This window comes from Pinus tabuliformis, chromosome 2_2 (genome assembly GCF_031772625.1).
Source record: "Pinus tabuliformis cultivar Carrire ecotype Pingquan chromosome 2_2, CPIR1, whole genome shotgun sequence".
Taxonomy (NCBI): Eukaryota; Viridiplantae; Streptophyta; class Pinopsida; order Pinales; family Pinaceae; genus Pinus; species Pinus tabuliformis.
The window spans coordinates 247,177,612-247,204,763 of record NC_142300.1 but is presented as its reverse complement, the minus strand read 5'-3'; the positions used below and the strand labels follow the sequence as shown (position 1 = coordinate 247,204,763).

At 40.3% G+C, this 27,152-nt stretch overlaps 1 protein-coding gene across 3 annotated transcripts in view; it reads right to left on the bottom strand.

Annotated features, from left to right (window-relative positions):
* Positions 1–22,300, bottom strand: part of LOC149192210 (chloroplast processing peptidase-like) — a 156,570-nt gene extending 134,270 nt beyond the window's left edge. Inside the window, exon 1 of one of the 3 annotated variants that reach the window (XR_016254343.1) lies at positions 21,474–22,299. Coding sequence is in view for 2 of the 3 variants with exons in the window: in XM_089404504.1 (XP_089260630.1) it covers positions 21,474–21,791 (318 nt within the window). In the remaining variant the exon portion in view is untranslated. Of the gene's footprint in view, positions 1–21,473 lie in introns of all 3 variants that reach the window. The other 2 variants (XM_089404504.1, XM_089404503.1) reach the window with 2 other exon arrangements.
* Between the last annotated feature and the right edge of the window lie 4,852 nt (positions 22,301–27,152).

Below are 27,152 nucleotides of genomic sequence, written 5' to 3'. Positions count from 1 at the left end.
ATGGTATCAGAGCTAAGGTGACAAATCAAGGAAAGGGCATCGCATCAAGGGACACACGTGACACAAGCACTCGAGGGTCAAATCTCGAAGGACATCAAAGCAAGGTCAAGATCTACAAAAAAGTGTCAAAACCCTAGATCAAAGAAGAAGTCTACACCATAAGAAGTCTTAGGATCCTCAAAAGACCACAAAGACCCTACTCAAGTGGAAGAGACCTACAAATCAAAGTATCATGAAGACTATTCATCCAAGAGAAGCAAGATCAAGGATGTTGTCATCATCTTCAAAATTTCTAAGGCAATTTCCCTTTCGTTGAAGCAAGGTCCTTACCATTGAAGAAGATCATCCAAGAAACATCAAAGACTCCTTACCATTGAAGAAGATCATCCAAGAAACATCAAAGACTCCTTACCATTGAAGAAGATCATGCAAGAAACATCAAAGACCTCATCAACAAAGGACATCACCATCTAAGGATCTAAAGTGATCTCCCTCTTTGCGAAGTCAAGGATCATTCTTGAAGAGAATTATCTTCATCAAGGAGAAATTCTCTATTATCTACATTATCATCAAATTCAAGGAGGCAACAAGTGGAAGAAGCATCTTCACAAGTAAGTATATTTATGTCTACATTTGAATCTGTCAAAATGTCTTTTTTCAAGGAAAGCAACAAATTGGTTGGGGCTTCAAACTTTCTTGCATGGAAGAAGAGGACAAATCTAAATCTCATTGAAAATGAGGTCATGGAACATGTCAAAGGCTCAATCACCAAACCATCGAAAGAAGATGTTGAAGCACTTACAAAGTTTATGAAAGGGGAAGTAGGGCTCAAAGGATTCTCATAGAATCCATCAAGGATCCCGATAGAATCCATCAAGGATCCCCTCAGCCCATATGTATCTAAACTCGAAACTTCAAAAGAAATATATGACAAACCAATAAGATTTTTTTTCTATAAGCACTGCAAGAGAAGTTATCTCATTAAGGCAAGAACTCTACAAGCTAAGGATATCAAAAAAAAGAAGGAATAGCCTCATACTTTATGAGGATATCTGAAATAAGGGATCAATTTCAAGATTTGGGAGAAATAATGTCTGACAAGGAGATGACCACCATACTAAATGCACTACCAGAGGAGTGGGATAACTTTACTTCAAGCATTTATGGGAAGAAAGAAGCTACTCCATTCCAGGATCTATGGTCACTATGCAAGATTGAAGAAACAAAATTAAAGGCAAAAACTAATGTAGGATCAAATGAGCAAAATCAAGCATATGCTATTGTGGTAAAGAGAAAAGGAAAGTTTGGAAAATTTGGTCCTCAGAAAAAGAAGAAGAACATGGCTAAGATTCAATGCTATGGATGTCAAGAATATGGGCATTATAAGAGAGATTGTCCTAAGCTCAAGAAGGACAATAACAAAAGAGGAAGAGAAGAATCCCATATCACCGAAGAAGTGGAGGAAGTTGAAAAGAAGAAGTCCAAGAAAGAGGAAGTAAAAGATATCTACTATGATTGAGATAGTCTTCCTCACCTAGTTCTTTTCAAGTTTTCTGTTGTAAGATATAACCATCATGAGTCACTAAGGAGCATGACAGATGCATCATGGCATCATAGAAGCATTGAAAGCAAGAGCTCGTAAAATCATCATAGAAAAGCATGAAAGATAGAAGTCTATGGCAATCACCTATGGAAGGATATAGCTCTTGGTAACCTCATTAGAAGCATAAATGGTACTTATGAGAAAAGGAAAAAGTCATCTAGTACAAAGCACATCATACATCAATCAAAAGGAAAACATTTGCTAAATGAGGATACTCAAGATCCTCTATTGGAATCTTCATTGGAAGGTTCACCGACTAAAAGGAAGCAAGTGTTTCATCAAGAATTCCAACTTGTGGGAATTCATGGGATGGTGGAATGATGTCAAAAGAAGTGAAGCAGATCAAGGAATTGAAGGTCTTTCAATCAAGGAAGTTGTTGAAGGGAATCTAGATGACCTAAAGGAAAAATGAGGTATGTATGCTTGTATTTGATAAAATAGAGTCATGTCATATGGTTGCAGGTAACATGAATGAATGCTCTACCTCGAGAGCATGATCAAAAGAAAGGATCTCTTCCTTTGAAAGGATGCAGGAAGGCATGGGTCACACATCGACTAGATGAAATCAACATAATATGTCCTCATATGAAATATGAGGTGGTTGACGAAAATTGGAGGAACTCTGACTGGAAGTTCCCGGAAAAGAAATGTGTGAAGAAAAAATTGAAGAGATCATGAAATATGCAACTATGGAAGAAGCGATAAACATCGAAGGACTGAAAGATTTGACTACGATATCTCCATGAAAGATATGAAGACCCTGATGAAGTCTGAAAAAGAAAGAGACTCTTGACAGTATATATCTTTGGAGATGTGTCAATATGTATGTCAGACGCTGATGCAAACTGAAAGATGTCATGATGAAATACCATCACAAAGGTAATTTTGATTTAATTCTTATTTTTGAATGATAATTGGATGGCCTTATGTAGGGCTGCTAAGGGAAGAATTGTGGAAGTCTTCTACAACTAACAATCATGTGGCAGGATGAAAGGTCCTTAAGAAAACATGATATGAAGAAGGCAACATTGCATAAAGGAAGGCCATATATAGAATAATGGATCACTTTCCCTGGTCAAGAGGGAGCTTGGTCAAGTCCCTAGTTAAGAGGGAGTTTGGGTACATTCCTGTTTATAGGAATGGGTACATTCCTTCAATGGAATGGGTATGTCCTCCCTAAAGTTAAGAGGGAAAGATAGACACATCAGTCTTGTCTTCACTTGGGAAGAAAGAATGGAGATTGGGTAAACATCTAGCATTCGATACTCTTTGATGATGAGTTAGGGCATCCAAGACAAAATTAGTCGTAGAGGACCGATATTCTTTGAGGACTGGGAATCCAAGATAAGAATAGTCCTGGTGGAACACACTCTGAAATCCCGGGAAGGGTATGTTCCAAGAGAGACAAAGATGAGGGTGTTTATACATCATTGGTCTCGCTAGCATTGAGCTCTAATCTTGTGGAGAGAGAGAGTTGTTAGTCAAGGCCTTGTTATGTGACAATGCTGGTTGATATGATGTTATACAGATGGGTTACCAATCTGACTCTTCTTATGAGAATTCTTCAGATTGAGAATGTCCAAGTACCTTGTATGGATTATGAATACCTCCCTAGTTAAGAGGGAGTGTTGAAAAGTGTAACTAGGTTCGGTCTTCATAATGACGTGTAATTGTGATTTTATGTAATTGATGTAAAGGAGAAAATATTATTATTTTTGTAATACTTGAATCATGGGTTTCATGATCAAGGAATTTTATTTTATAGTTAAGGTTCCCATTGTGAGCCTTTAGGGTTGGTCATCATGTCATAAAGTCTATTGAGTCAATGTCAAAGTATGAAGACCCATTTGGGCATATTATACATTGTAAAAAGAAAAGTTAATTGTGTCACAAACCCTCCAAGACCTTGTCACAAGCTCTCCCTCATGTCGACCTTCAAAAGAGATGAAGATGTTTCCAAAATGACAAGTCGGCCTACCCCATGGCACAAGTCGACCTATTTCAAGGATCAAGATCTCTATATATAGGGCAGCTTGGCCTTCATTTGAGAAAACAATTCAGACAAGCAAGAAAGTGAGGAATAGAAGTGCGAAGATCTCAAGAAAGGTCCTATCACCAAGCGAAGAAAGAAGGAGCATCACCGAGTTCATTTTCTGATTTGTTTTTGGGCTAACACCTTCACACGTGCAAGAATATAGTATTGTATACTGCAGAAAGGACCGAGACATCACAATCATCATGAGAGGGCAGATTTAGGAAGAAATCAAGTGGATTCTCAAGCTGAGTTGAGGAAAAAGAGTCTCCATCTCAAGCGAAGAAAATTGAGGAACAAATTCTCTCTCAAGTACTAAAACTAGGGTTTCTAAAGAAGGGCATGTTACCGCTCAAACTAGCAGGGGGGTCCTTGAAGGTCACTTGCTAGGTCAAGAGCAACAATGAATCTAAAGCCCATTGTCACCACAGCTAAAGCTTCCTACACTTTACGGACTTTCCCGATGGGAGGAGACCCGATATATAGAGAATCACTTATAAAGGAAATATCAACTAAGATGGGTGTGAAGTGATCTCGGGGACCCTTTCCTAGGAGAGGCTCAAGAATGTGACTTGCTTGCTTCTTAAGCAAGGTACAAAGCTTTATAGGAGAAGGGGATGAGGATTTATGGCCTAGGTTTAAAGAGTGTGAATTGTAAAGGAGCTTCCAAAATGCTAAAATCCTTGTTGAACTTGGTTTCCCAAATGGGTTTTGAGGAGTTAACTTTTCAAAGGTATGGGACCACACGGGACCAAGTGGACCTAGGTTAGGTCAAGAGGAAGGAGTTTAGAAACCAATGATAGACTTGACCTAAACAAGGAAGAGAAAGGGACCAAAGAATTGATTTTCAGTTGAAGGTGCAAAATGATCCCTATGAGGAACTAGCCTAGGGAAACTTAGGGCAAAAACCAATCTCAAGGCTAGGGCTTGGGATATCTCACAACCCCACCATCAAAATTTCCTCAAATTTGGAGGAGGCCTAGGAGAGACACCAGCGCAGTTGAGGCCAAGAGATTGAAGTTTTTCTATGGGTGGTTTGTCAGGAAAATGATGCCCTAGGAGCCCTAATGTGGCTAGACCTAGAATAAAGAAGGAGAGGTGAAGAAAAATGTTTCTTTAAGTGATCACCTTATGGTAGACCAGTGCCTAATCCTTTGGGGAGATTGGAGTCAAGAAGAATATGAAGATAGACTTCATTTCTAGGTCAAGGAGGCCTTAAGATCAACTTCACTTGTCACTAGGGCAAAGGAGAGTGACCTTAAAAGCTTTTATACTTCTTTTTGCAAGGTGAAGTGGTTGATCAAGATAAATTCAACCATAGAATTATCCCTTGGAGAATTCGTTTAACATACATGGCCCACACATAGAGATATGCTATATAGAAACATAACTCAGCAATTTCGCAGTAAATGCAGCAACAACTATCCCTAGTATAGCGAAAATCTCATTATCAATGCATGTGACAAAGTAAAAAAATAATAGCATTAAATTTGAATTTACATGTAAGAGAATATATCCAACCACCAATAGACTTGCCAATCATGAAGCTCCAAGATAAGCAAAGACAATCCATACATCAAAATTCATCCATGCTCCAAAATTCTGTCCACTAAGAAGGCATAGTGAAAATCTCAAGAGAGATACAAGTCCAAACCAAGTGATGATGAGAAATTAACTCTCATCATTTGTATTTATACTCTCCTAATGAGTTTGGTTTACCTAGTTGAGCCTACATTTGCCCCTAAAATAAAAATAATGTGCAAATAACTAACTTTTGATGACAAGCCCACCAAACTAGCTCATAAACAAAATAACAAGCCTCTCAAGAGGTTGAGTGATCAATAATACATGTCATTGGGCTCTCTAAGAAACCTGATGAAGTCCATAAGTGCCATAATGATGAATCAGACTTCTAAAAATGATGGACAAGGGGTTGGCCCCTTGTTCTCCACATAATAAACCTGTGATGCTCCCAATGGGTGTGAGGGCACACAAGTGACCTCATGGGTCTGCAAGTCAGTCAAAGATGTCTGTAGACCATCTGTAAGGGCTCAGATGATGGTATAAGTGATGCCACATCAGCATACAAGTCATGGGTCATCTGCCAAGTGCATGGTACAACAATGGGGTCGGTCGGGCAAAGGTGAACCAGGTGCATCTTCCTCGTCCAATAAGTGAAACTCGAGAAATCTCTGAACATTTCTGGGGATCCATGGAGTGTTTTCTACTGCTGTGGAGGCCCGTGGCTCTCAACCACGCACCCTACATGTGCCAATGTAGCCCTCTAGAGGGTTAGGGCCCCGTATAGGGAGACCAAACCCAAGATGGAGACTACCTGCAATCCTGCATAAGGTCCAATGCGTCCCCTAGCCTTCCAGTACAACAAGTCATCAAGGAAATCGAGTAAAAGAGCTTACAAACCATGGACAACAGATAGGGACTTCATAATGGCATGCCCTTCCATAATGGGCTTTGGCATGTGTTAATGTCTCCAAACTGCAAATGGGGTCAACCAAGTATCCTATTAGGTGGTTTCTACTTCTAAAGGGGATAGTATGTCTAAGGTACATCCTTTAAAAGGTGGTGGCATGTGATAAAGAGATAAATGAAGTAGGGAATGAAAAGGGGCATCCCTGGGCCACATGCTGGGGTACAAAGGTAGCTAGTAAAAGGGAAACCCACACTTGGGTATATAATGTATAGGAGGGAGCAATTGTGGTACATGAGGTGCCTCGGCCTTGATTTTTCCACCCTTCTTTATATGCCTTTTGTCTTTTATGATTTTTCTTTAATTAACTGCTCAGGGCTCAAGGGGTAAAAGCATGATGTGTGAGATATAGCAGTGGATAACCCCTTTAAGGTAGGGCGGTTCATTGCCCACCAGGGGTTGGGACAATCATGGGTTCCTAAATGATAAAGGAGGCTCATCTAGGGCCTGTAGGAACCAGGGTGATGGCCATGATGATGGGGTAGAGCTCATGTATTGGCTTTTGCCCACGTGCTAAATGTGTTTGTCCCGGCCATCTTTTGCATTTTGTGGTACATTTTCCTGTTGAATGTGGCCAATTATTCTTTTACTTTTCTTTTCAGTGGCATCAGCATCCAAGCATCATTCCAGGCTCGACCCAAGGTGTGGACAAGGGGAAGGGGAAAGTTAACCCTATGTGGACCCAGTGGAGGAATGTGGACCTAGGTGGGAGAAATGATGAATGGGGTTATAATGAGTGGAAGGGGAGTAATATATATGGATGAGGGAGCGAGACAACGCAACCAAAATTGGGGTTTCCCATGTAGTACCATCCCTAAAGCCCAAAGGTCAATAAAAGAGATCCCACGGGACTAGGGTCCAAGGCAAACATCCAAAAGAGGTCAAGGGGACAAAAGCACAAACCTAGCCCGTTCTTTCCACTGAATCCCCCCATTAATCCATGCCGAGAAGTATCCATGATAAGCAACTACAATATTCAATTACCAAATGACAAGGCATACATTTAGGTTCGGGAGGCCCACCTTCAAACATACAATCATGACAAATGGGTGAGGGAGCACATCGCTAGCTCAGGTGGCGGAGAAATAGCACAACGAGCTAGTTCTTCGCTGCAAGATGCTGCTGGCTGCCAACTGAGGACCGTCTTGGAGAAAAAATTTCTCCTAGGGATATCACCCACAAAATGGTGGGTAACAAGGCTAAAAGTTGCAGATCTGATCCAACTTCCAAGGGACCGAAATCTGAAGGATAGTTGAGCTAGTGGTAGAAGGATGAAGTTTGACTATCGTTGACTCAAGGAAGAAGAAGTTGAATCTAGAAGGCTTCTGACTTGGTCTTGGAGAGGTTGTTGTGTCAAGGGTCTTGGTCATGGTCTTGGTATTCATCAATTGAAGTCTCTATAAGAAGAAGAATTCGTTTGGGTTTTCCTCTCAAGTTGGAGAGGTTTTAGCCCTAGTTGATTGCTTACATTTTGTGTCTCTTGTCTCTTTAATGTTTATGCTTTGGTCGTTGTTTGATGAAGAAAAAAACTATAATAATCTAAGTAAAGAGAAGATCCTAATCTAAAGAAGTAAAAAGCATTCACAAGCAGTTATCATTACAAGAGAAATCTTCTAATCCTAATGCCCTAGATTTCTCAACATAAGAGAGTGTAAGAGAATCATTTATGTCGTGCTTTAATGAGCGAAAGAGAGTGTAAGCGCATTAATGAGAGGGTAAGAGAAATATGCCATGCCAATAATGAGAGTGTAAGAGAACATTATTGAGAGCCATGATTGATTGTCTTGAAATTCCCTTTTTAAAGGAATAATAATATCATAAAGAGGATAATAATAATATTGATGATAAAATATTAAGACGAGATTGAACTATTAGGATTGATTAGTGATAAGAAGTGATTTTCGTCAACAACACTTGATTACCAATTGATGCAAGTTGATTTACTATCTTGAGACTCTCTAATTTTAGACTTTCTATTTTTGGAAATCCATCCTTGAGCTGCCAATTTTCAACAAGCAAGCCAACAGGTTTGGAAGGATGCCATGATGGAGGAGTATCAATCCATCATGAAGAATGATGTGTGGTAGATAGTTTCAAGACCTGAGGGGAAGCCAGTGGTGACTTCCAAGTGGATATATAAGATCAAGCATGCAGCAGATGGCAACATCAAGAAGTACAAAGCGAGGCTCGTGACGAGAGTGTTCTCCTAGAAAGAGGGAGTGGACTATGATGAGCTGTTTGCTCCAATCACCAAGTACACTTCTATTAGGACTATTGTTTCTCTTGTTTCTACTATGGGTTGGAATATTCATCAGATGGATGTAAAGATTGCATTCCTCAATGGTGTAATTGAGGAGGAAGTGTACATAGAGCAACCTCGGGGCTTTGAGGTAGATGGGAAGGAGTCCCATGTTTGTAAATTGAAGAATGATTTGTACAGACTCAAGCGGGCACCCAAGGCATGGTATTCTAGGATTAATGGGTACTTTATGAGTTAATGGCCTAGGATACTCACATTGTTTGCTCTGGGATGGAGTGACCTATATCTATAGACATGCATCTAAGGAGACACAACATTAACATAGCAAGCTCATGAACTTCTCTAGAGGAGAAATTTCAACTAAGGAGAAATATGTTTTCAACCAAGGAGAATACCTCCCTCGCTAAGAGGTAGTGTTGAATTTTTGTAGCAGTGGGAGGTATTCAAGTCGGCCCTAGATAGACAAGTCGGCCTAGCAAGAAGACAAGTCGACCAGTGTTAATTTTAGATAACAATGGTATGTTCTATGCTTTAGCACAATTTATGTCAATGTTCCTTATCAACCGAATGACAATTTCCAATTATATCCAGTAGCAATCACATTAATTTAAACCTAAGTTGCAGGAAACGCTGGGCAGGGGGCCGTTTCCGTACGGAAACGAAACGGAAACGGGTTTCCCCGTACCGTACGGCGGGGAAACGAGTTTCCGTCCGTACGGGCGCGTTTCCCGAGATGGAAACGCGCCCGTACGGACGGAAACTCGTTTCCCCGCCGTACGGGCCCCGTTTCCTTTAAAAAAGCACTTGTTTTTAAAAAAAAAAAATTCCTAATTAGTTTAGGGTTTAGGTTAGGGTTTCTAATCACTTCTAGAAAGCGTTTCTAAAGTTATAAAAGAGCTGGGCCTCTCATTCTCTCATCACACTATTCAGCAAGGAGTTTCTCTTGGAGATTGGCAGTTGTTTTAGTAGCTGGTGTTTTGAGCATTGAGCAAAGTAGATTTCAGCAGCGGGAGAAAGAGATTTCAGCAGCAAGAGAAGGAGATTTCAGCAAGAGATTTCTGTAGCAGCAGATTTGGCTCAGCTACAGCCATATTTATCTTCTCTTTTCTGGCATTTCCGGGTAGTTTCAACCACAGAAAATTAATTTGGGTAAGCCACATTCATTTTGTTAGTTTTTTCTTACTAGTTCTTCAAATTTTCTAGGGTTTATGCAGCTAAATTGCTGAAAAACGTTTTTTATTTATAGATTTGTTTTTTAAATTTATTTTTGCAGCAGATTTGGCTCAGCTACAGCCATATCTCTCCTCTTTTCTGGCATTTTAGGGTAGATTCAGCCACAGATAATTCATTTGGGTAAGCCACATTTATTTCTTAGTTTTTTCCTTACTATTTCTTTAATTTTTCTAGGGTTTATACAGCCAAAAATATGAAAAACGTTTTTATAAATTTATTATTTACAGATTTGTTTTTTTAATTTATTTTTGCAGCAATGGCTTCCAGCCAAAGTGCAGCTGCAACTTCAAACCCTAGGGCCAACCCAAGGGCTGAATATTATCCTCTTTGGAGGCATGTGGTGAAGCTTCAAAAATGTGGAGGTGGTGGCTCATGGGAATGGCGATGCACTCTTTGCAATATTACGTACAAGGGCTCCTACCCAAGAGTGAAGGCGCATCTGTTGCATGGAGGAGGACAGGGGATTGTGGGTTGCACAAAAACAGTAGACCCGTTGGTTAGGAGGGCATATCAAAGAGAGCAAGATGAGGCGGATGGTACTAAGAGGAGGCATGATGAGCATACTCAGGCTACATCTAACGTTGAGCCAAGGATTGTAGTTGAAGCAAGAAAGAGGAGAGGTGGTCTGGGTCACAGTCAAGAACATGAACAAGCAGCACCCAAACATACCAGAGGCTCAGGGGCATCCCAATCAGTTCAGGATAGCAGAATTGCTAGATTGGTGAATGTGCAAGCAAGAGAAGAAGCTGATTCCAGAGTTGCCAGGTGCATTTATGCATGTGGTATCCCATTCAATGTTGTTCGCTCTCCTTACTGGCAAGATATGTTGAGGGCAATTAACAAAGCTCCTCAAGGGTACAAGGGGCCCAACTATGAGAAAGTCAGAACCCAGCTTCTCAAAAATGAGAAGGAACTTGTGGAGGACGTTTTAGCTCCAATTCGTTCTTCCTGGAGTAGCTCTGGGGTTACCATAGTCTCAGATGGTTGGACAGATATGAGGCGCAGACCATTGATAAATATAATTGCCACTTCCCCCAAAGGAGCAATGTTTATCAAGGCAGAAGACTGCTCAGGAGAGGTGAAAGATGCACAGTTCATTGCTGATATTATTATAAAAGCTATTGAACAAATAGGGGCTAACAGGGTGGTGCAAGTTATCACGGATAATGCACCAGTTTGCAAAGCTGCAGGTTTGATTATTGAGGGGAGGTATGACAACATATTTTGGACACCATGCATTGTCCATAATCTGAATCTGATCTTAGAGGAGATCAACAACAAAGTTTCCTGGATAAAGGAAGTCACAGGGGATGCAAGGGAGATTATCAAATTCATCACCAACCACCACCAGTCTCAGGCCATATTTCGAGAGTACTCCAAATTGGAGTTGTTAAAAGTTGCTGAGACAAGATATGCCTCAAACTTCGTGATGTTGCGCCGCCTTGTTGAGGTTAAGCATGCATTAGTTTCTATGGTGGTGAGTCAACTGTGGATTGAGTGGAGACAAGCAGATTCAGAGCGGGGATCTATGGTGCGTAGATTGTGCCTTGATGAGGATTGGTGGAGCAAGGTAGATTTCTTGCTAAAGTTCACAACCCCTGCATTTGAGCTTCTCCGGAGTGCTGACACTGACCAACCTTTCTTGGGAGAGGTATATGATGGCATGGATTCCATGGTTGAGAAAACTATGGAAATCATTTCGCAGGAGTCTCCACAACTTCTGTTTGTTGATGATCATTTTGCTGGTTTGATCAAGAAAATCATTGTTGACCGGTGGAACAATTTCAATACACCATTGCACACTTTAGCACATGCTTTGAACCCCAAATTTTATGATGAGGAGCTTATTGCTAAAAGCAATGGGAAGAGGAAGGCACCCCATAAGGATAGAGAGGTGGCTAATGGGGTGAAAAAAGCACTAATGAGAATGTTTCCTTCTCACCTACATAGGGAGGTAAAGGAGGAATTTGCCAGTTTTGCTGCAGGAATAGATGATTATGCAGATATATCAGCTTTGGCGAAGAGAAGCACCATGAATCCAGTTAGGTGGTGGATTTGTCATGGAGCAAATGGTGTACATTTGCAAAGCCTTGCCATTCGTATTCTTTCACAAGTGGCAAGCTCTTCATCAGCAGAAAGGAATTGGAGCACTTATGGTTTTATTCATTCTGTGAAGCGCAATAGGTTGGGCTCACAGAAAGCAGAGGATCTTGTTTATGTGCACTCCAACCTTCGCCTTGCATCTCGTAGGGGTCCAGAATACAACAGTGGTCCTTCTAAAGAATGGGATGTGGATGCAGAAAATCCTGATTTGGATCTCTCTCTTGCTGCCCTGAATATTGAGGAGGATTCTGGAAGTGGAATTGGTGCATCATCTTCTTCAGCACCACCATCCACTGTTGAGCATTCTGCTGCTTCTATTTTTGATGAGGATTGTTATGATGAGGATTAGTCTTTTGTGACTTGTCTCTATAGTTCTTGCAGCCTTATAGTCTTTATTGTACTTGCAGCCTCATATACTAATATAAATAAAGGCTGATTTTGGATTTTCCAGTTCCTATATTTTTATTTTCATTATGTGATGAGTCATGAGTAAATGTGATCATTGTGATGTAAATTTAATCTTAATGTTAAAATGTTTAAGTAAATGTATCATTAATGCTTTATGATTGCAGTCTTGCACATATATATATTAATAATTTTTAAATGTTTTTAATATATATATATATATATATATTATTATATATATTCGCGTTTCCCCGTTTCCAAAATTCGGGGAGGTCGCGTTTCGTTTCGCTTCCGCGTTTCGTGTCGCTTCCCCGTTTCCCCGTTTCGTTCAACTTAGATTTAAACACATTGACAGTAAATGCAGATAGAACATAAAAACATGTGCAGAAGACAAGCCAAGACAAGAGGACACAAGATATGGCGAATGCCACGGAAAAACCCCAATCTAGGGAAACCCTTTGATCAAATCTTCTTATTATTCTTCAATAGTTCAGTAGAGAGAGTACAAATATCAAATTAACTTGCCCAAAATAGTCCTGTCAAATCAGCAGTCAACTACAGCCCTAACCGGAAAGTCACCAGTGGTCAAAGCAGCTCCAAAATGTCCTCCAAGCAACTCGGTCAACAGCAGATAAATTCCAATAGGGTCAAAGTCAACCCAAAAATAGTTCGGTCAACCCAGTCAAACACTGGTGTAATTTTTGCAGTCAAACGCTGAAGTCAATGCTAAAGTCAAACCAGTCAAACTGTCCCAATCACCTCAAAAATTGTACCAATCAATGCAGCCTTCAAAAATCGAAATTCTACCCTCTAGAACGAAGTCAACGTTGGTCAAAATCACCCAAGTCAATGTTGGTCAACGCTGTCTTGTTTCCTGAAATTTTCGGCCTCCAAAACAGTCCTGAAATTTGTCCTCCTTTCACACGTGCAAAGTAGAGAAGGTTGCCTCCAAGCTATATGAACCAATCAAGAGAGGAGAGAGAGAGATGAGTGATGTCCAAATGAGGAGAGAGGTCACTCCTATTTATACACTTCGTTGAGGATAAAGAGACAAATCTATTGGGCTTATGACCCTACGTTTGACTGAGGCTGACCTTGACAATTTGTGCATGAGAGAGAATAAATTCAAAATTCCATTTCTGCTTGTTAGAATGAGATGATCTTTATATCAAAATTAAACCTCTCGAAAAGAGGAATCCAATGCAATAATCATCTCCATCATATGAGTTGTCTTAAGGTGGAATTTGGCCCTAGTTGCCAATTTTAACACTCCCTCTCAACTAGGGAGAATTCCACCTGCCAATCCATCTGTCATCATCATGCCATCTTATCATCCTGTACCATCCCTGTCATCACTGCCCTACTCTGTTCTACTCTATTGAAGCATGAAGTAATAATGAAGAAGAAGTGATCGAGAGTGAGTCATAAGATCATACCACTCTCCACTGACAAAAGTCAGTCCTTGATCCCATATCAAGTTGTTGAACACCATGCATCCTAGTCATAGGGAGTACGATAGTACATGATGCGTCCATCGGTAGTGCTATGGTCCCTAACCATCTTTTCCCAACTCATTGGCCAGATGAGAGGTACTTCCCATGAGTCTCGGACTCCATGGGTAGGATGTGTGCTGCGGAATTGGCAAAAGAAGGTGAACCACTCATCCTGCTTATATGCCATAGGAGAAGGTGAACCACTCATCTTATGCATATGTCAATCATAGGGGAAGTTGAACCACTCATCTTATGCATATGTCAATCATAGGGGAAGGTGAACCACTCACCCTACATGCATGTGTCTGGGTAGGGGAAGGTGAACCACTCACCCTACACACATGTCAACCATAATGGGGTATCACAGGGGAAGGTGAACCACTCACCCTGTATCTAGCGCACCACTAGGGGAAGGTGAACCACTCACCCTATGGTCACTCATAGCTCCAAGAAGTACCCCAAGCCCCCAGGAGCTCCCAGAGCTTTGTGTTCAACTCATATGGGACCCTCATAGGAGGGTCGTTCCACGACTCCAAGTCTCTCTCGAAAGGTTAAGAATTTGACCTTCCCCAAAGGCTTCGTGAGAATATCTGCGACCTGCTCATCTATTCTAATGTGTTGGAGCCTTACTGCTCCAGGATGTACCATATCCTGGATCTCCAAGAAGTACCCCAAGCCCCCACGAGCTCCCAGAGCTCTGTGTCCAGCTCATATGGGACCCTCATAGGAGGGTCGTTCCACGACTCCAAGTCTCTCTCGAAAAGTTAAGAATTTGACCTTCCCCAAAGGCTTCGTGAGAATGTCTGCGACCTGCTCATTTGTTCTAATGTGTTGGAGCCTTATTGCTCCCCGTTGTACCATATCCTAGATAAAGTGGTACCTAATATCAATGTTTTTGGAGCGGTCGTGGAACACGAGATTCTCTGATAAGCGAATCCCACTTTGGTTGTCGCAGAAGATCACGGTGGTATCCAGCACGTGCTCAAATAGCTCACTAAAGAGCTTCCTCAACCAAATAGCTTCACAAAAGGCCATACTCGCAGCAATGTATTCGGCCTCAACAGTGCTTAGTGCAACCGATTTTTGCTTCCTGCTCATCCAAAATATTGAAGCAAACTCCAAAGAGAAGCAACACCCAAACGTGCTCTTACGATCCACCACATTGCCAGCCCAGTCAGCTTCTAAATATCCATGTAGCCTCAAGCATTCGACAGTGTATCTTAGTCCATAGTGGATTGTGCTCCGAAAAATATCTCAAGAGATTCTTAGCAACAATCTAGTGAATGTGATGGGGCTTGACCATAAATTGACTCAGCGTGTTCACAGCAAAGCATATGTCAGGAGGAGAGTTGACCAAAAACATTTGGGCCCCCACAAGTTGGCGTTACTCGGAAGGGTTCGCTAATCCAGGCCCAGCAGCACTTCCACAGCGTCTTAAAGTTGAATTCCATCGAAGTAGTCACAGACTTGCAATCCACCATTCCACATCTCTCAAGTAGCTTCACAATGTATTTTCCTTGAGAAAGGAAAATCTCACTTGGCTTTTGCCAGACCTCCAGCCCTAGGAAGTAATGCATCAGTCCTAGGTCCTTCATCTTGAATTCGGAAGCCAACTCCCTTTTGCATTGATGAATGAGAGGGTCATCACCTGTCAAAAAGAGATCATCCACATAAAGGACCAGAATGAGAGGCTTGTCCTTTTCAACCTTGAAGTATAGGTTCGGGTCAGCATCACTCCTTGTAAATCCCAGCTTCATAAGATAGTTATCAATCCTCTCATACCAAGCCCTAAGGGCTTGCTTCAACCCATAAATGGATTTCTTCAACCTATATACATGTGTTTCACGATCTTGAACATTGAACCCCTCGGGTTGTTCCACATAGACTTCCTCTTTAAGCGAACCATGCAAGAAGGCAGTTTTGACATCCATCTGGTGTAGGCTCCATCCTTGCGAAGCGGCAAGGGCTATGATCAAACGAATGGTGGTATATCAGGCAATCGGTGCAAATATCTCATCATAGTCTACTCCTTCCTTTTGAGAGAAGCCTTGAGCAACAAATTTGGCCTTGAACTTCTCAGCACTCCCATCAGCTCCATGTTTGATCTTGTAGAGCCATTTTGAAGTGACCACTGACTTATCCTTGGGTCTAGGAACCACATCCCAGACATCATTCTTCATGATCGACTCATACTCCTCGTTCATCGCATCCTTCCAAACTTGGTGTTTCACGGCTTCTTCGAATGTGCAAGGCTCAGATTGTACAATGGTACTCATGGCAACTAAGTACCCTTGGTACCTATTCGACTTCTTGCTTTCACGAAATGTCCCCCTTGGTGCAATATGTTTCTCAGCATCTTCAAGAGTATCTTTGAGCCACAAAGGTCTTTTTCTTGAAGTAGTGGGCTCACTAGGAGGTGGATCAATGGGATCCATCGGACCTTCAACATCAGGCATCGGTTCATCAAATGGAGGTTCATCCTGCTTTTCTGCATCAGCATCATCATTGTCCTTCCTAGGGATAGGAAGATCTTGGATCTTTCTAAGAGCAGAATCTTCATCGAAAGTGACATCATGACTTAATTCCACTTCCCTTTGACCAAGCACATAGATTCTATATGCCTTCGAAGTTTCATTGTAGCCCACAAACATTCCTTTCTTCCCAGATGCATCTAGTTTGTTCCTTTTCTCTTTCGGCACATGAAAATATACGGGACAACCAAAAATTCTAAAATGAGAAACATCAAGTTTCTTACTGGTGAAAATTTCTTCGGGTGTCTTGAAGTCCAATGCGTGATGTGGGCATCTATTTTGAACATATACAGCGGTGTTGACAACTTCCCCCCATAAAAACTTCGGTAGACCTTGGTCATGAAGCATAACACGGGTGGCTCTATGATAGTACGATTCTTCCTTTCGGCAACACCATTTTGTTCAGGAGTATATTCAGTAGTGGTTTCCCTCTTTAATGCCAGCTTCTCTACAATAGTCTTTGAATTCATTTGACTCATATTCGATCCCATTATCAGTCTTCAATTCTTCTTCCCTGTTTGATTGTTGACCAAGGATTTGAAAGAGCGGAACCATTTGAATACTTTATCCTCCTTCTTTAAGAAATAGATCTATGTTTTGTGGGAGAAGTCATCCACAAAAATAGCATAGTACAAATCCACCAAAAGATGTCATGGGAAACATACCTGATAGATCAGAATGGACCAATTGAAGAATATCGATGGTTCGAATTTCACTTGAGGGGAATGGTCCCCTTGTATGTTTTCCAGCTTCACATCCCTGACAAACACCTTCATGGTTAGTTCAATTTGGGCATACCTGTGACCATCTTCCTTACATCAAGTAAGGCTTTGAAATGAAGGTGAGAAAATCTCTGGTGCCATAATTCGGATTGAAGAGAAGTATCACAAGTCATTGCTCCCAACGGACTTCCTCCAACCTGATAGAGACCTTCAACCCTGAATCCAAGAGTGAATGCATCTCTTGGGTTCCTTTTCCAAACACGAACCTTCCCATCAATAAATGACACCTTGAAACCTTTATCTTCCATCGCAAAAATAGAGACCAAGTTTTTTTTTCAAATCATGTACATATAGTAATTCTTGTAAGTGGAGGGTTTGACCTTGATTTAAGTGAAGAGTAACAATCCCAATTCCTTTCACGAGATAAGTGGCATTATCCCCAAGTATAATCTCCATATTCGTCTTCTTTTCAATCAAGTTAGAGAGAGCCTCTTTGTACCCAGTGAAGTGCCTTGAGGCACCACTATCAATCAACCAATGATCCAATGTATCCGGAGGAGAGGCAGTGGTGAGGGCAGAAATAAGATAAAATTATTTTTGCTTTACAACATTAACTTCTTCATACCTGGAGTTTCTCGACTTCTTGGGAGGACAACCATTTCCATTTCGAGCAGCGGGAGCATTCCTCTTTCCTTTGTTGTTGAACCTGTTGTTCCTTTGATTGCCATTGCCCTTGAAGTTGTTGTTATTATTATCATCATCTCTTGGAGTGTCTTTCTTGTGAGGACACTCTCTAGCGAAGTGGCCAAACTTGTTACAATTGAAGCATCTTCCTTTTCTTCCTTCTTTGAATCCCGACTTGAACCCTTGACCTTGATTTCTTGGACCAACATTGTTCCTCCTCTTAGAATGAGCGGAGAAGGCAGTAGGATTGTTTCCATTTGAGGGCTTGCCTCTTTCCATCATTATTTCTTCTTGAGTGCCTATAGCCAATAATTCATCAAATCCCGGAATCCTGTCATTGTTGAGGATGGTAGTGTTGAACACATCCCATTCTCTTATAAGGCCTCCAAGTGCGATAAGAGTAAGCTCCCTGTCACCAATGACTTCTCCAATAGATAGGAGATCATTCTTGATCTCAGTAATCCTCATGAAGTAGGATTGGATGGATTCTCCTCTATCCATCTTGATGTCTTTCAACTTGTTGAACTTGAATTGCATTATTTACTTTGAACATCCCAACCATCTTGTCATACATCTCCTTAGATGTTTCCAAATCAGAAATATAGGCAACCAAAGGCTTGTGAATAGAATCAACAATAATTTTCTTAGCTTTAACCTCACCTTTCTTGTACTTTGTTTGTGCAGCAACAGATGCATTTGAAGGAGGCTCCACTATTCTTCCTTTGATATAGTCCATGGCATCATTTTCTTCCAATGTCAAATCTAGACTCATCTTCCAAGCATGATAGTCGGATTTGTCCTTAAGCTTGTCCTCAGATTTGAAAAAATATGTAGTCGTCATTGGGACTAGTTCCAAGTCCTTGTCCAACAGCTTCCCTTAGTGATTGTTTTTCCTCACCCTTGCTTGGGCTTTGTCTTCACCTGAGCTCTGATACCATGTTAATTTTAGATAACAATGGTATGCTTTATGCTTTAGCACAATTTACTTCAATGTTCCTTATCAACCCAATAACAATTTCCAATTATATCCAGTAGCAATCACATTAATTTAAACACCTTGACAGTAAATGCAAATAGAAAATAAAAACATGTGCAGAAAACAAGCCAAGACAAAAGGACGCAAAATGTGGTGGATGCTAGGGAAAACCCCCAATGTGGAGAAACCCTTTGATCAAATCTTTCTATTATTCTTCAATAGTCCAACAGAGAGAGAGAGTACAAATGTCAAATTAACTTGCCCAAAACAGTCCAGTCAAATCAGTAGTCAACTGTAGCCCTAACCAGAAAGTCAGCGGTTGTCAAAGCAGCTCCAAAATGTCCTCCAAGCAGCTCGATCAACAACAAATAAATTCGGCCTTCCAAGAGGGTCAAAGTTAACCCAAAAACAGTTCGGTAAACCCAGTCAAACACTGTTGTAATTTTTGCGGTCAAAGGCTAAAGTTAATGTTGAAGTCAAACCAGTCAAACTATCCCAATCACCTCGAAAATTGTGCCAATCAATGCAGCCTTCAAAAATCGAAATTCTATCCTCTTGAATGAAGTCAACGTTGGTCAAAATACCCAAGTCAATGTTGGTCAACGCTGTCCTATTTTGAAATTCGTCCTCCTTTCACACGTGCGAAGTAGAGAAGGTTGCTTCCACGCTGTACGAACCAATCAGAGAGGAGCGAGAGAGATGAGTGATGAGATGAGTAATGTCCAAATGAGGAGAGAGATCACTCCTATTTATACACTTCGTTGAGGGCACGGAGACACATCCCTATATTTGACTAAGGCCGACCTTGACAATTTGTGCATGAGAGAGAATAAATTCAAAATTCCATTTATGCTTGTCAGAATGAGATGATCTCTATATCAAAATTGGACCTCTCGAAAAGAGAAATCCAATGCAATAATCATCTCCATCATATGAATTGTCCTAAGGTGGAATTTGGCCCTAGTTGCCAATTTTAACAGCCAACAAGTGAAGGGACGTGTCCCTTGGGTTGTCACACCCCTTCGACATGTACAAATTTAGATGATGTGATATCTCATTCCATCACCAACAACAAGCAAGTCTGAGCAAAAGGAGAAATTAGTTTGGAGATCATCTTTTCCTCATTTTCTATTTCTCTCTTGGTCGCATATGTGAAGGAGCTTTTACTGAGTTGACCAAAGTTGATCGAGCTGCAGTTGACCACAGGAGGGTTGCATGTGCAAATTGTTGACCACGGGGATTTGACTACAGACTGCAGGGTTGACCACAGAGTCGAAGTTTGACTACAAGCCTTTTTTACCAAGCCGAGTTGACCAACATTGAATTTCTTATTTTTGGTTGGTTTGACCAATGTTGACTAGGAGATGTTTTGACCAAGTTTTGCTACTATTTCACTTAGATTATTGGCACAAATTTCTAGACAAATTATTGATTTGTAAACCTTGCTAAAGAATAATTTCTCCTAAGAAAAGTTACTGGGTTATTTCGCAAGGTTGGGTTTCCCAGGGTAAAAATATTCTCTCTTTTGTGCATGGCTATCTTTATGTGATCTTTACTATTCCTGCTGCATTGATTGTTGAAATTTTCTGAAGTGTAATTATTCAATGATAGCAATGGCATAAAACATTGGTTGAAAATCATTAGTAAGTAATTACCTAGCAGAAAATTGTATTCTACTACACTAGCCTTAGAATTTCAACACAACACTCTACTCTAGGTGGGCAATGTTGCATCAACAAGCTCATATCTACTCTCTTGAATGTGCGAAATGACCTCTGGAATGTCATTGAGGATGATAATCGTGTGTCCAAAGGCCTCTGTTGTTGTGACAATACCACCAAACCTTACTCAAAATCTAGTGGCATCACCAATTATTAGAGACATTTACCATAAATTCATCATAGTGGACAATACCTAATGTTGGGGGCACAATAATACTTCACACAAAGCTCACCTTCAAATTTCTAACTAGATCAAGTCCCATAAACATGTTACCTCCTTATGTTAGGGATGGTTAGATGGATAACTCTATTAGGTGTTTCTAGCCCTATTAGGTGTTTCTAGCCCCCAAGGGGAAGTGATAGATCCCAAGCTAACCCATCAATTCATAGATGTGTGTGAAAATGGTGGCTGCAAAGTGGGAAAAACTTCAGGGCAATGTGCCATAGCCAAGTGACCAACTAATGGAGGTCCAACATCTTGAGTCTATAGATGTAAGGAAGGAGCAACCATGAAAGCATGAGTTAGCCTTCACGATTGGAGATCACAAGATAATGACAGGATAGAATGGAATCAAACCTCAGACTCAAAAACTGCAAAAGTAAATGAGAAAACAGCACTAAACAAGGCATCCTAGAGCTGTTCAAAAAAGTAAATGAGAAAACAGCACTAAACAAGCATCCTAGAGTTGTTCAAAAGATGTGCTAGAGAGAGAAACACAACCATGAAACAAGAGAGCACCAAAGATACAATGCCCATATGTAATCACTTTTAGAAAGGAATGATGCCCATAGGCTGTAGAATGATCACACAAAATGATTTTACAAACAAGGTTTGACTTGTGTATTTATACACAACTAAGTAGGGAAAGAGGTTATGGGCCCACATAAGTAGGAGCCACTGCTCAAAAGAGTTATTGAGTATACATAATAAAGTCGACTATGACATCCTTAACTAGAACGGTGAACCTGCTATTATAATAAATGATAGTCTTAACATAATTAATGGCTATTAAAATGCATTAACGACACAATAACAAAATGCATTAGAGATTGCCATGGCAACAAGTGAACATTACACCATCCTCAACAGCCCAGAGCTATTGTGAAGATATTGTATATATAACAGGTGCTTTAAAAGGTGGACCTTCTAAATACCATTAGGAAGCAAAATTTAAATTTATTAGAACAAGAGAGAAATAGCATAGCAGTTTGAGGTGCTTACCTTCTCCGCAATGATATGATCTCCCACCTCCAAAGTGGGATACATAGACGAGGACGATATGAACCTAGGCTCCACTGTCATCCACCGAAAAGCTGTCCAAACCAAAAATGCTACAACGGTTGTCATGCAGGCATCCCAACTCAGCCATTCCAAAATCGTAGTCGTCCTCATCTTCTTCTTCTGTTGCTCTGCCGGTGCAGCCCCCTGCTCAACCATCCTTCCACCATAACCCATGAAATTCATGGGTGGAGACCTCATTAACTCATGACAAGGAAGCCATCTAGTCCACTGGAAAGGGAAAATTTTGTATGTAGCCATTATACTCAAATAACAGTTTCAAGCAGCCGCAGGTAGATTAAACAAAGCAAATGCATGAATGCAAAGCTCGGCTGTCGTGTATTCATTAAATCCATAAAGAGGATGACTCCCCCCACACCTGCAATGCAAGATTATCTAGGAAATTGGAGAACAGTCGTTTTTCAAGATATTGAGCGAGGAGAACCAGAGGAATATGAGAGGGCGTTAGCCATGTTCAGCGCGCGTTGGCATTTTTGAATCAGAGCTTCAGTGGATGGTCTCTCGGCGGAAGAATGATAAGTGGAAGGCATTGTGAACAAAAACACCATGAGCAATTGGGACTTTACAGAGCAAACGAAAACCAAGAGAGCCAATCCTGTCATCATTCAGCTATAAAAGCAAACGAGTGTGTGTTTCTGTTGTGTTCGTACGGAACATACTGTGGGGAGTTGTCTTGGCCGTCAAGTTTCTCTCGACGATCTCGCCTGCGGATCCCACAGACACCGTACCTCGGTCTAGGAGGTAATTTAAAGGATTAGTTTTGCAATATAGGTTCAGGTAAAAAGAGATAATGAAAACATATAAAGTTTTATGATCGAAGTTTTTTTTAAAAAGTGGATGTTATAATTTTTTGAATGGTTCAGTTTAACCATTATTAACTTATTCCATACGCTAAATTTGTAATAATCTATTTAATTTTTATGTAAAAGTTTAGGTTAAGTAAAATGGTTAGAATTTCCCTCTGATGTAGGGCCCATGTGTGTTGGAAGTATAGGTGAAGCTATTGGAAATTTGACTTTTTAGAATTGTATTTTAGGTGTTTTACAATTTAGTACGCGGAATTGTTACATAGGTTATTTAATGAAGGTAAATATTTGTGTTGATTTAATTTGGGAAAGGAGAAAAATTTAATATCCTAAAATAATATATTAAATTAATATATAATGATATAAAATATAATATTAAAAAAATAAATAAAATATATATAATGATATATAATATGGTATTTAATTTTAAAGTCACAGCTAAGTTAGATATTAAATTGGTGTATGGGACCTTTTTGTTTATGGGACAAGGTACCCACTTTCGCGTAGCGATTTGATCGCTAAAGTCTACAAAGGCATGCATACTCTACCCCCTCTAATTTTGAACATGTGACCTATAAATAATATTATTGAGAACTAGCATACATCTATCTTATCTTTGAACCTATCAAGTTTTAAGAAAAATAAAATCTCTGTGTTGAAAAATGTAACTAGTGTCGGTCTTCATAATTGTATTTGAGTCATGATGAAATGTATTTGTCAAAAGAAAGAAAAAGACATTTTATTGTAAAAGAAATTGACTTATTAAAGCATTGGTTTCATGCTTGGGTCAATGATTTTTAGGTCAAAGACTCCATTGTAGGCTTCTAGGGTTTATGTCAAGAATCTTTGTCCTTGTCATTATGTAAAACAGCCTTCTTGGACTTTATTAGTCAAGAAAGAAATTTATTTTGATGTAAATTAGGTCTTCTAGGCCTCCTCCACTAAGTCGACCTCAAACTGGAGCCAAAATCAACTATAAATTGGCAGCTACTCAACCTCATTTGGAGGCATTCTCAACAAGTTTGATCTGCAGTTGTTGGAGAAGGAAAAGGGTGAAAATTTCAAGGAAGGAGGAAAACCTAGTGAAGGAGAAGGAGGTCTTTGTGAAGCAAAAGAAGTCAAATTTCCTCTCTCTTTGTCTCACACATTGGAAGGAGTTGAAGCTGCATGAGGGTCGAAGTTGCAGACTTGAAGCTAGGTCGAAGTTCCAAAGTTGGAGGCGAAATTTTGTCTTTGATGCAATATTGATGTAGTGTTGTTGCAGTTGATCTTTGAAGTTTGGAAGGACAGTTTGAGCGCTGACTTGGTGGAGGAGGAAGGTCTTTTGGTCTAAGGTTTTGGTCTATCTCAATTTTATTTACTAGTGGAAGAGTTTGACTGGGTTTTCCCCTATAGAGGGGTTTTAGCCCTCCCTGAGTACCTATATATGGTTCACTGGTCTTCATCTTTTGATTTGATGATTGTTTGATGAAAAGAAAATAAAAGAACATAAAGATAGTTAATAAGACTATAAGAATATCACAAGTAATTATCAACATAAGAAAACCTTTCTGCCTTTTTTATTATCTAACACTCTCGAGGTGCAAACTTTTTTTCAAGTTTTTCACTCAAAAAAGAGGTTTGCATCTTAAGTGATTTGATCCCTCAAAGCCCAATATGGGGAGATGTTGTAGTGGTTGTAAATGAGTGTAGACATTTAAATGTTGGCCTAATATGGAAGAACAAAAATAATATAAATATGAGTTATAAATTAAGATCCATTTGACCATTTAAATTAAAATATTGATTAATATTTGTAACCATTATACATAAGAACTTCATATATAAATTTAATTAAATCAAGCCAGATTACCCATGAGGTGTAGACCAACTGGTGTGTGTGGGGTTTAGTCCCCACTATGTCATAGGTTCCAATTTCATGGGGAGGGTTTCAAGATGGAAGCCACCTTTTGGGGAATTAAACTATCTTAGGGGGCATCCAAACTCAACTAAATTGGTGTATGAGACCCTTTATTTGTGAGAAAGGGTGTTAAAGCATGTAAATCCCACCTGTCTCAATGTGTGTTATGAGTCTGTTCATATTATCTAGGAGGTTGCTTCACCTAGTTGGTTGGTTGAGAGATTCTCTCCAATTAGTATCCCTATATTGGTGTGTGGTTGAGATATTCTCTCAACCAAGTGATTATGTGTCCAAGTTAGTTTGTCTATCTTTAGACAACACTTCATGTATTTATATGTAACATCATTTGATTAATGAGAAGTGAAGTGTGTATATGTGCTCACTAAATCTATGTTGGTATCAGAACTTGGCCTGGGCTGGACTCCCTCATGGGAGGGCCCGAGATGAAGGGAGAATAGTGTAGTGAGTGTGATTTTCCCATCATCTTATAAAGATGAGTAACTGATGAAAAGTTGAGCCTAGGGAAAGCCAAGTGTGTGCAGACTACGGAGAGTTGCGATCGTGTTTCCTGACGTGAAGCTAAGTGCACGAGTTTGGAATTTATTTGAAGAGAGAGAGAGAGAGAGGTCTTTGTGTTTTGAGGATTTGATGAGAGGTCACGATGGAAATCTTTTTGTCTAGTGCATCTAGTGAGAGGCTCCCATTCTCCAATAGGACTGTTCGGCTACAATGCGGGTCCCCAGTCGCTGGCAGAATATGTAGTTGCAAAGGACGAGTGGCTTGCAACTTGGACATCACGAGGTAATCAAGGGATATGTGAATGCCCATGTGGAGAAGTCTGTGTGAGGACCCTGCCAAGTGGAAGAGGAAGGTTGTACATGGTCTCCATACTACATAATGAGTGTGCCATGTGTCTTGGTGATAGAGTGCGATATTTACATTGTGAGCTCGTAAAAAAAACTTAGGGAAGTTCGATTTCCATATCAAGAAAAGTACCTCGCCATTTCTACAACCCTCTTGAGTGTGGCGGTGAACACCAATTGCAACTTTGATGATGGTGGGGCACTACTAGATATTGTTATGTATGGAAGCTCGAGTTCGTGTTGATGTTAATTCTAGTCGTTAAACCATGGAGAAGGTGAGGTTATACGAATGTATGGAGCCCAAGTAGGACGAGTAATAATCTTATTGTACATATTTATGTGCAAAGGGAAAGATCAAGGATTTGAGCAAGAAACGTGGGTTCCATGTGAAGATGATTGTTGGCATCGAGAATTCATGAAAAGGGATACAAAGGCCCAAATTATCACTATGGATGAATCAAGGAAGTTGAAGAAGGATTTGGACGTTGAGAATAATGGAGCTAGATTTTTCTTTGCAAGCTTAAAGAAATGGTATATTTTGGTGATAAACCATGATTAGTGTGTTGTATTATTGCTTGTGTATGTTGTTGAAGACCCTTAATTGCGATAAAAAAGTCTTTGAAATTTTTTCAATGTTTAGAGTTTCTCTTATATCATGTCTTGGAATTTAATAGAGGTAATTGTCGTATTGAGTCTAGCCAACTTAGTACAAAATATAGTGGTTTTGTTAGAATTGGCTACTCTAACAAATCATACGTAAGTATGGAAATTCAAGACAGTAAGTAAACATAATTGTTGAAGATATAAAAGACGAAGGCACCAATTTTGTGCATATTATTAGAGGAGGTAAAGGAGCAATAGAAAGTGATCCATTGTGATGAAGTGTAAATGGGCTTATATGTTTGGGTAGATGACTGTCACAGGAATGTTGTTAATCTTTTATGTTGTTGTAAAGCTTTCTCAATGTGTGTTGTACCTGAAATGAGATCGTTGCAATGATGTATATGTGTTGTAGGGGTGCATTATCGATTGTACCCAACAACCCATGTTGGGTAGCGGAGGCCCCGCGTAACGGTTTTGGGGCTCAAAGCCCACAATTTTGGTAATAATATGGTAAAGGCTCCGTGAGATGCGTAGAGCATGAAGTGTAATGAGTCAAGCCAAAGGATTGTCCGCCCGAAAAATAATGTAAGAAAATAGAAAGTGAGTCGGCTTACCCATGATCTGCGGACCATGGGAATGTATAAATAGAGCAAGGCTCTAAGGTTAGAAGTCAGTTTTTGTTTTGATCTTGAATGTTATGGGTTTGTGAAGGCAATATTCTCTCTGCATCTGTAAGTCCAAGTCAAGGGTGTTGGTAGATAGATAGAGGCTCTGTAGTTGTGTGCGCAGAGGCCTGGTAGAGTCTGCAGCTGTGTGCATGGACCCCTGTAGCTGAGTGCGCAGGGCGGATCTGGTTGTATTGGGAAAGAGATCAATAAAGATAAGAATTTTTGAATCATTGTGTGTTTTATCACGAATCTATCTGTTGTTTATGTTCTGAGTTTATGCATATTTTTGCGCGCACTGGGTATTATTGTTAAATGTTTGCTTAAAGACCCTAAGAAGTAGAATAGATCTATAATAAACTCATAATAACAAGAGCGTGTTGGTGCGGATCTACACGGAAGCCTGATAACAGTATAGAGTAGCGCGAGGGTACAGAATGGTGCGCGATCCCATCCAGACCACATCAAGACATCCCAAGGGTGTGGAAACCTGGTTCCAGCACCCTCCCCTGCTACCTCGGGTGAGACTTCAGTCCGCGCTCCGCGGACTGTTGCCGAAAGGGCTGGTAGTTGCGGGATTTGTTTGGCTAATAACTCTTCCGAACCTGGGTCAAGGCCCAATAAGCCAACAAATGGTTCTGTTGCCGGGACCAGGATCTGCCTAAGGGATGTCTGATGTCGGAACACTGGAACCCTACAAAGAAAGAGATTGAAGATTGGTTGGATCAGAAACTGCACGAGTTCATAGTACAGGAGAACAAAAA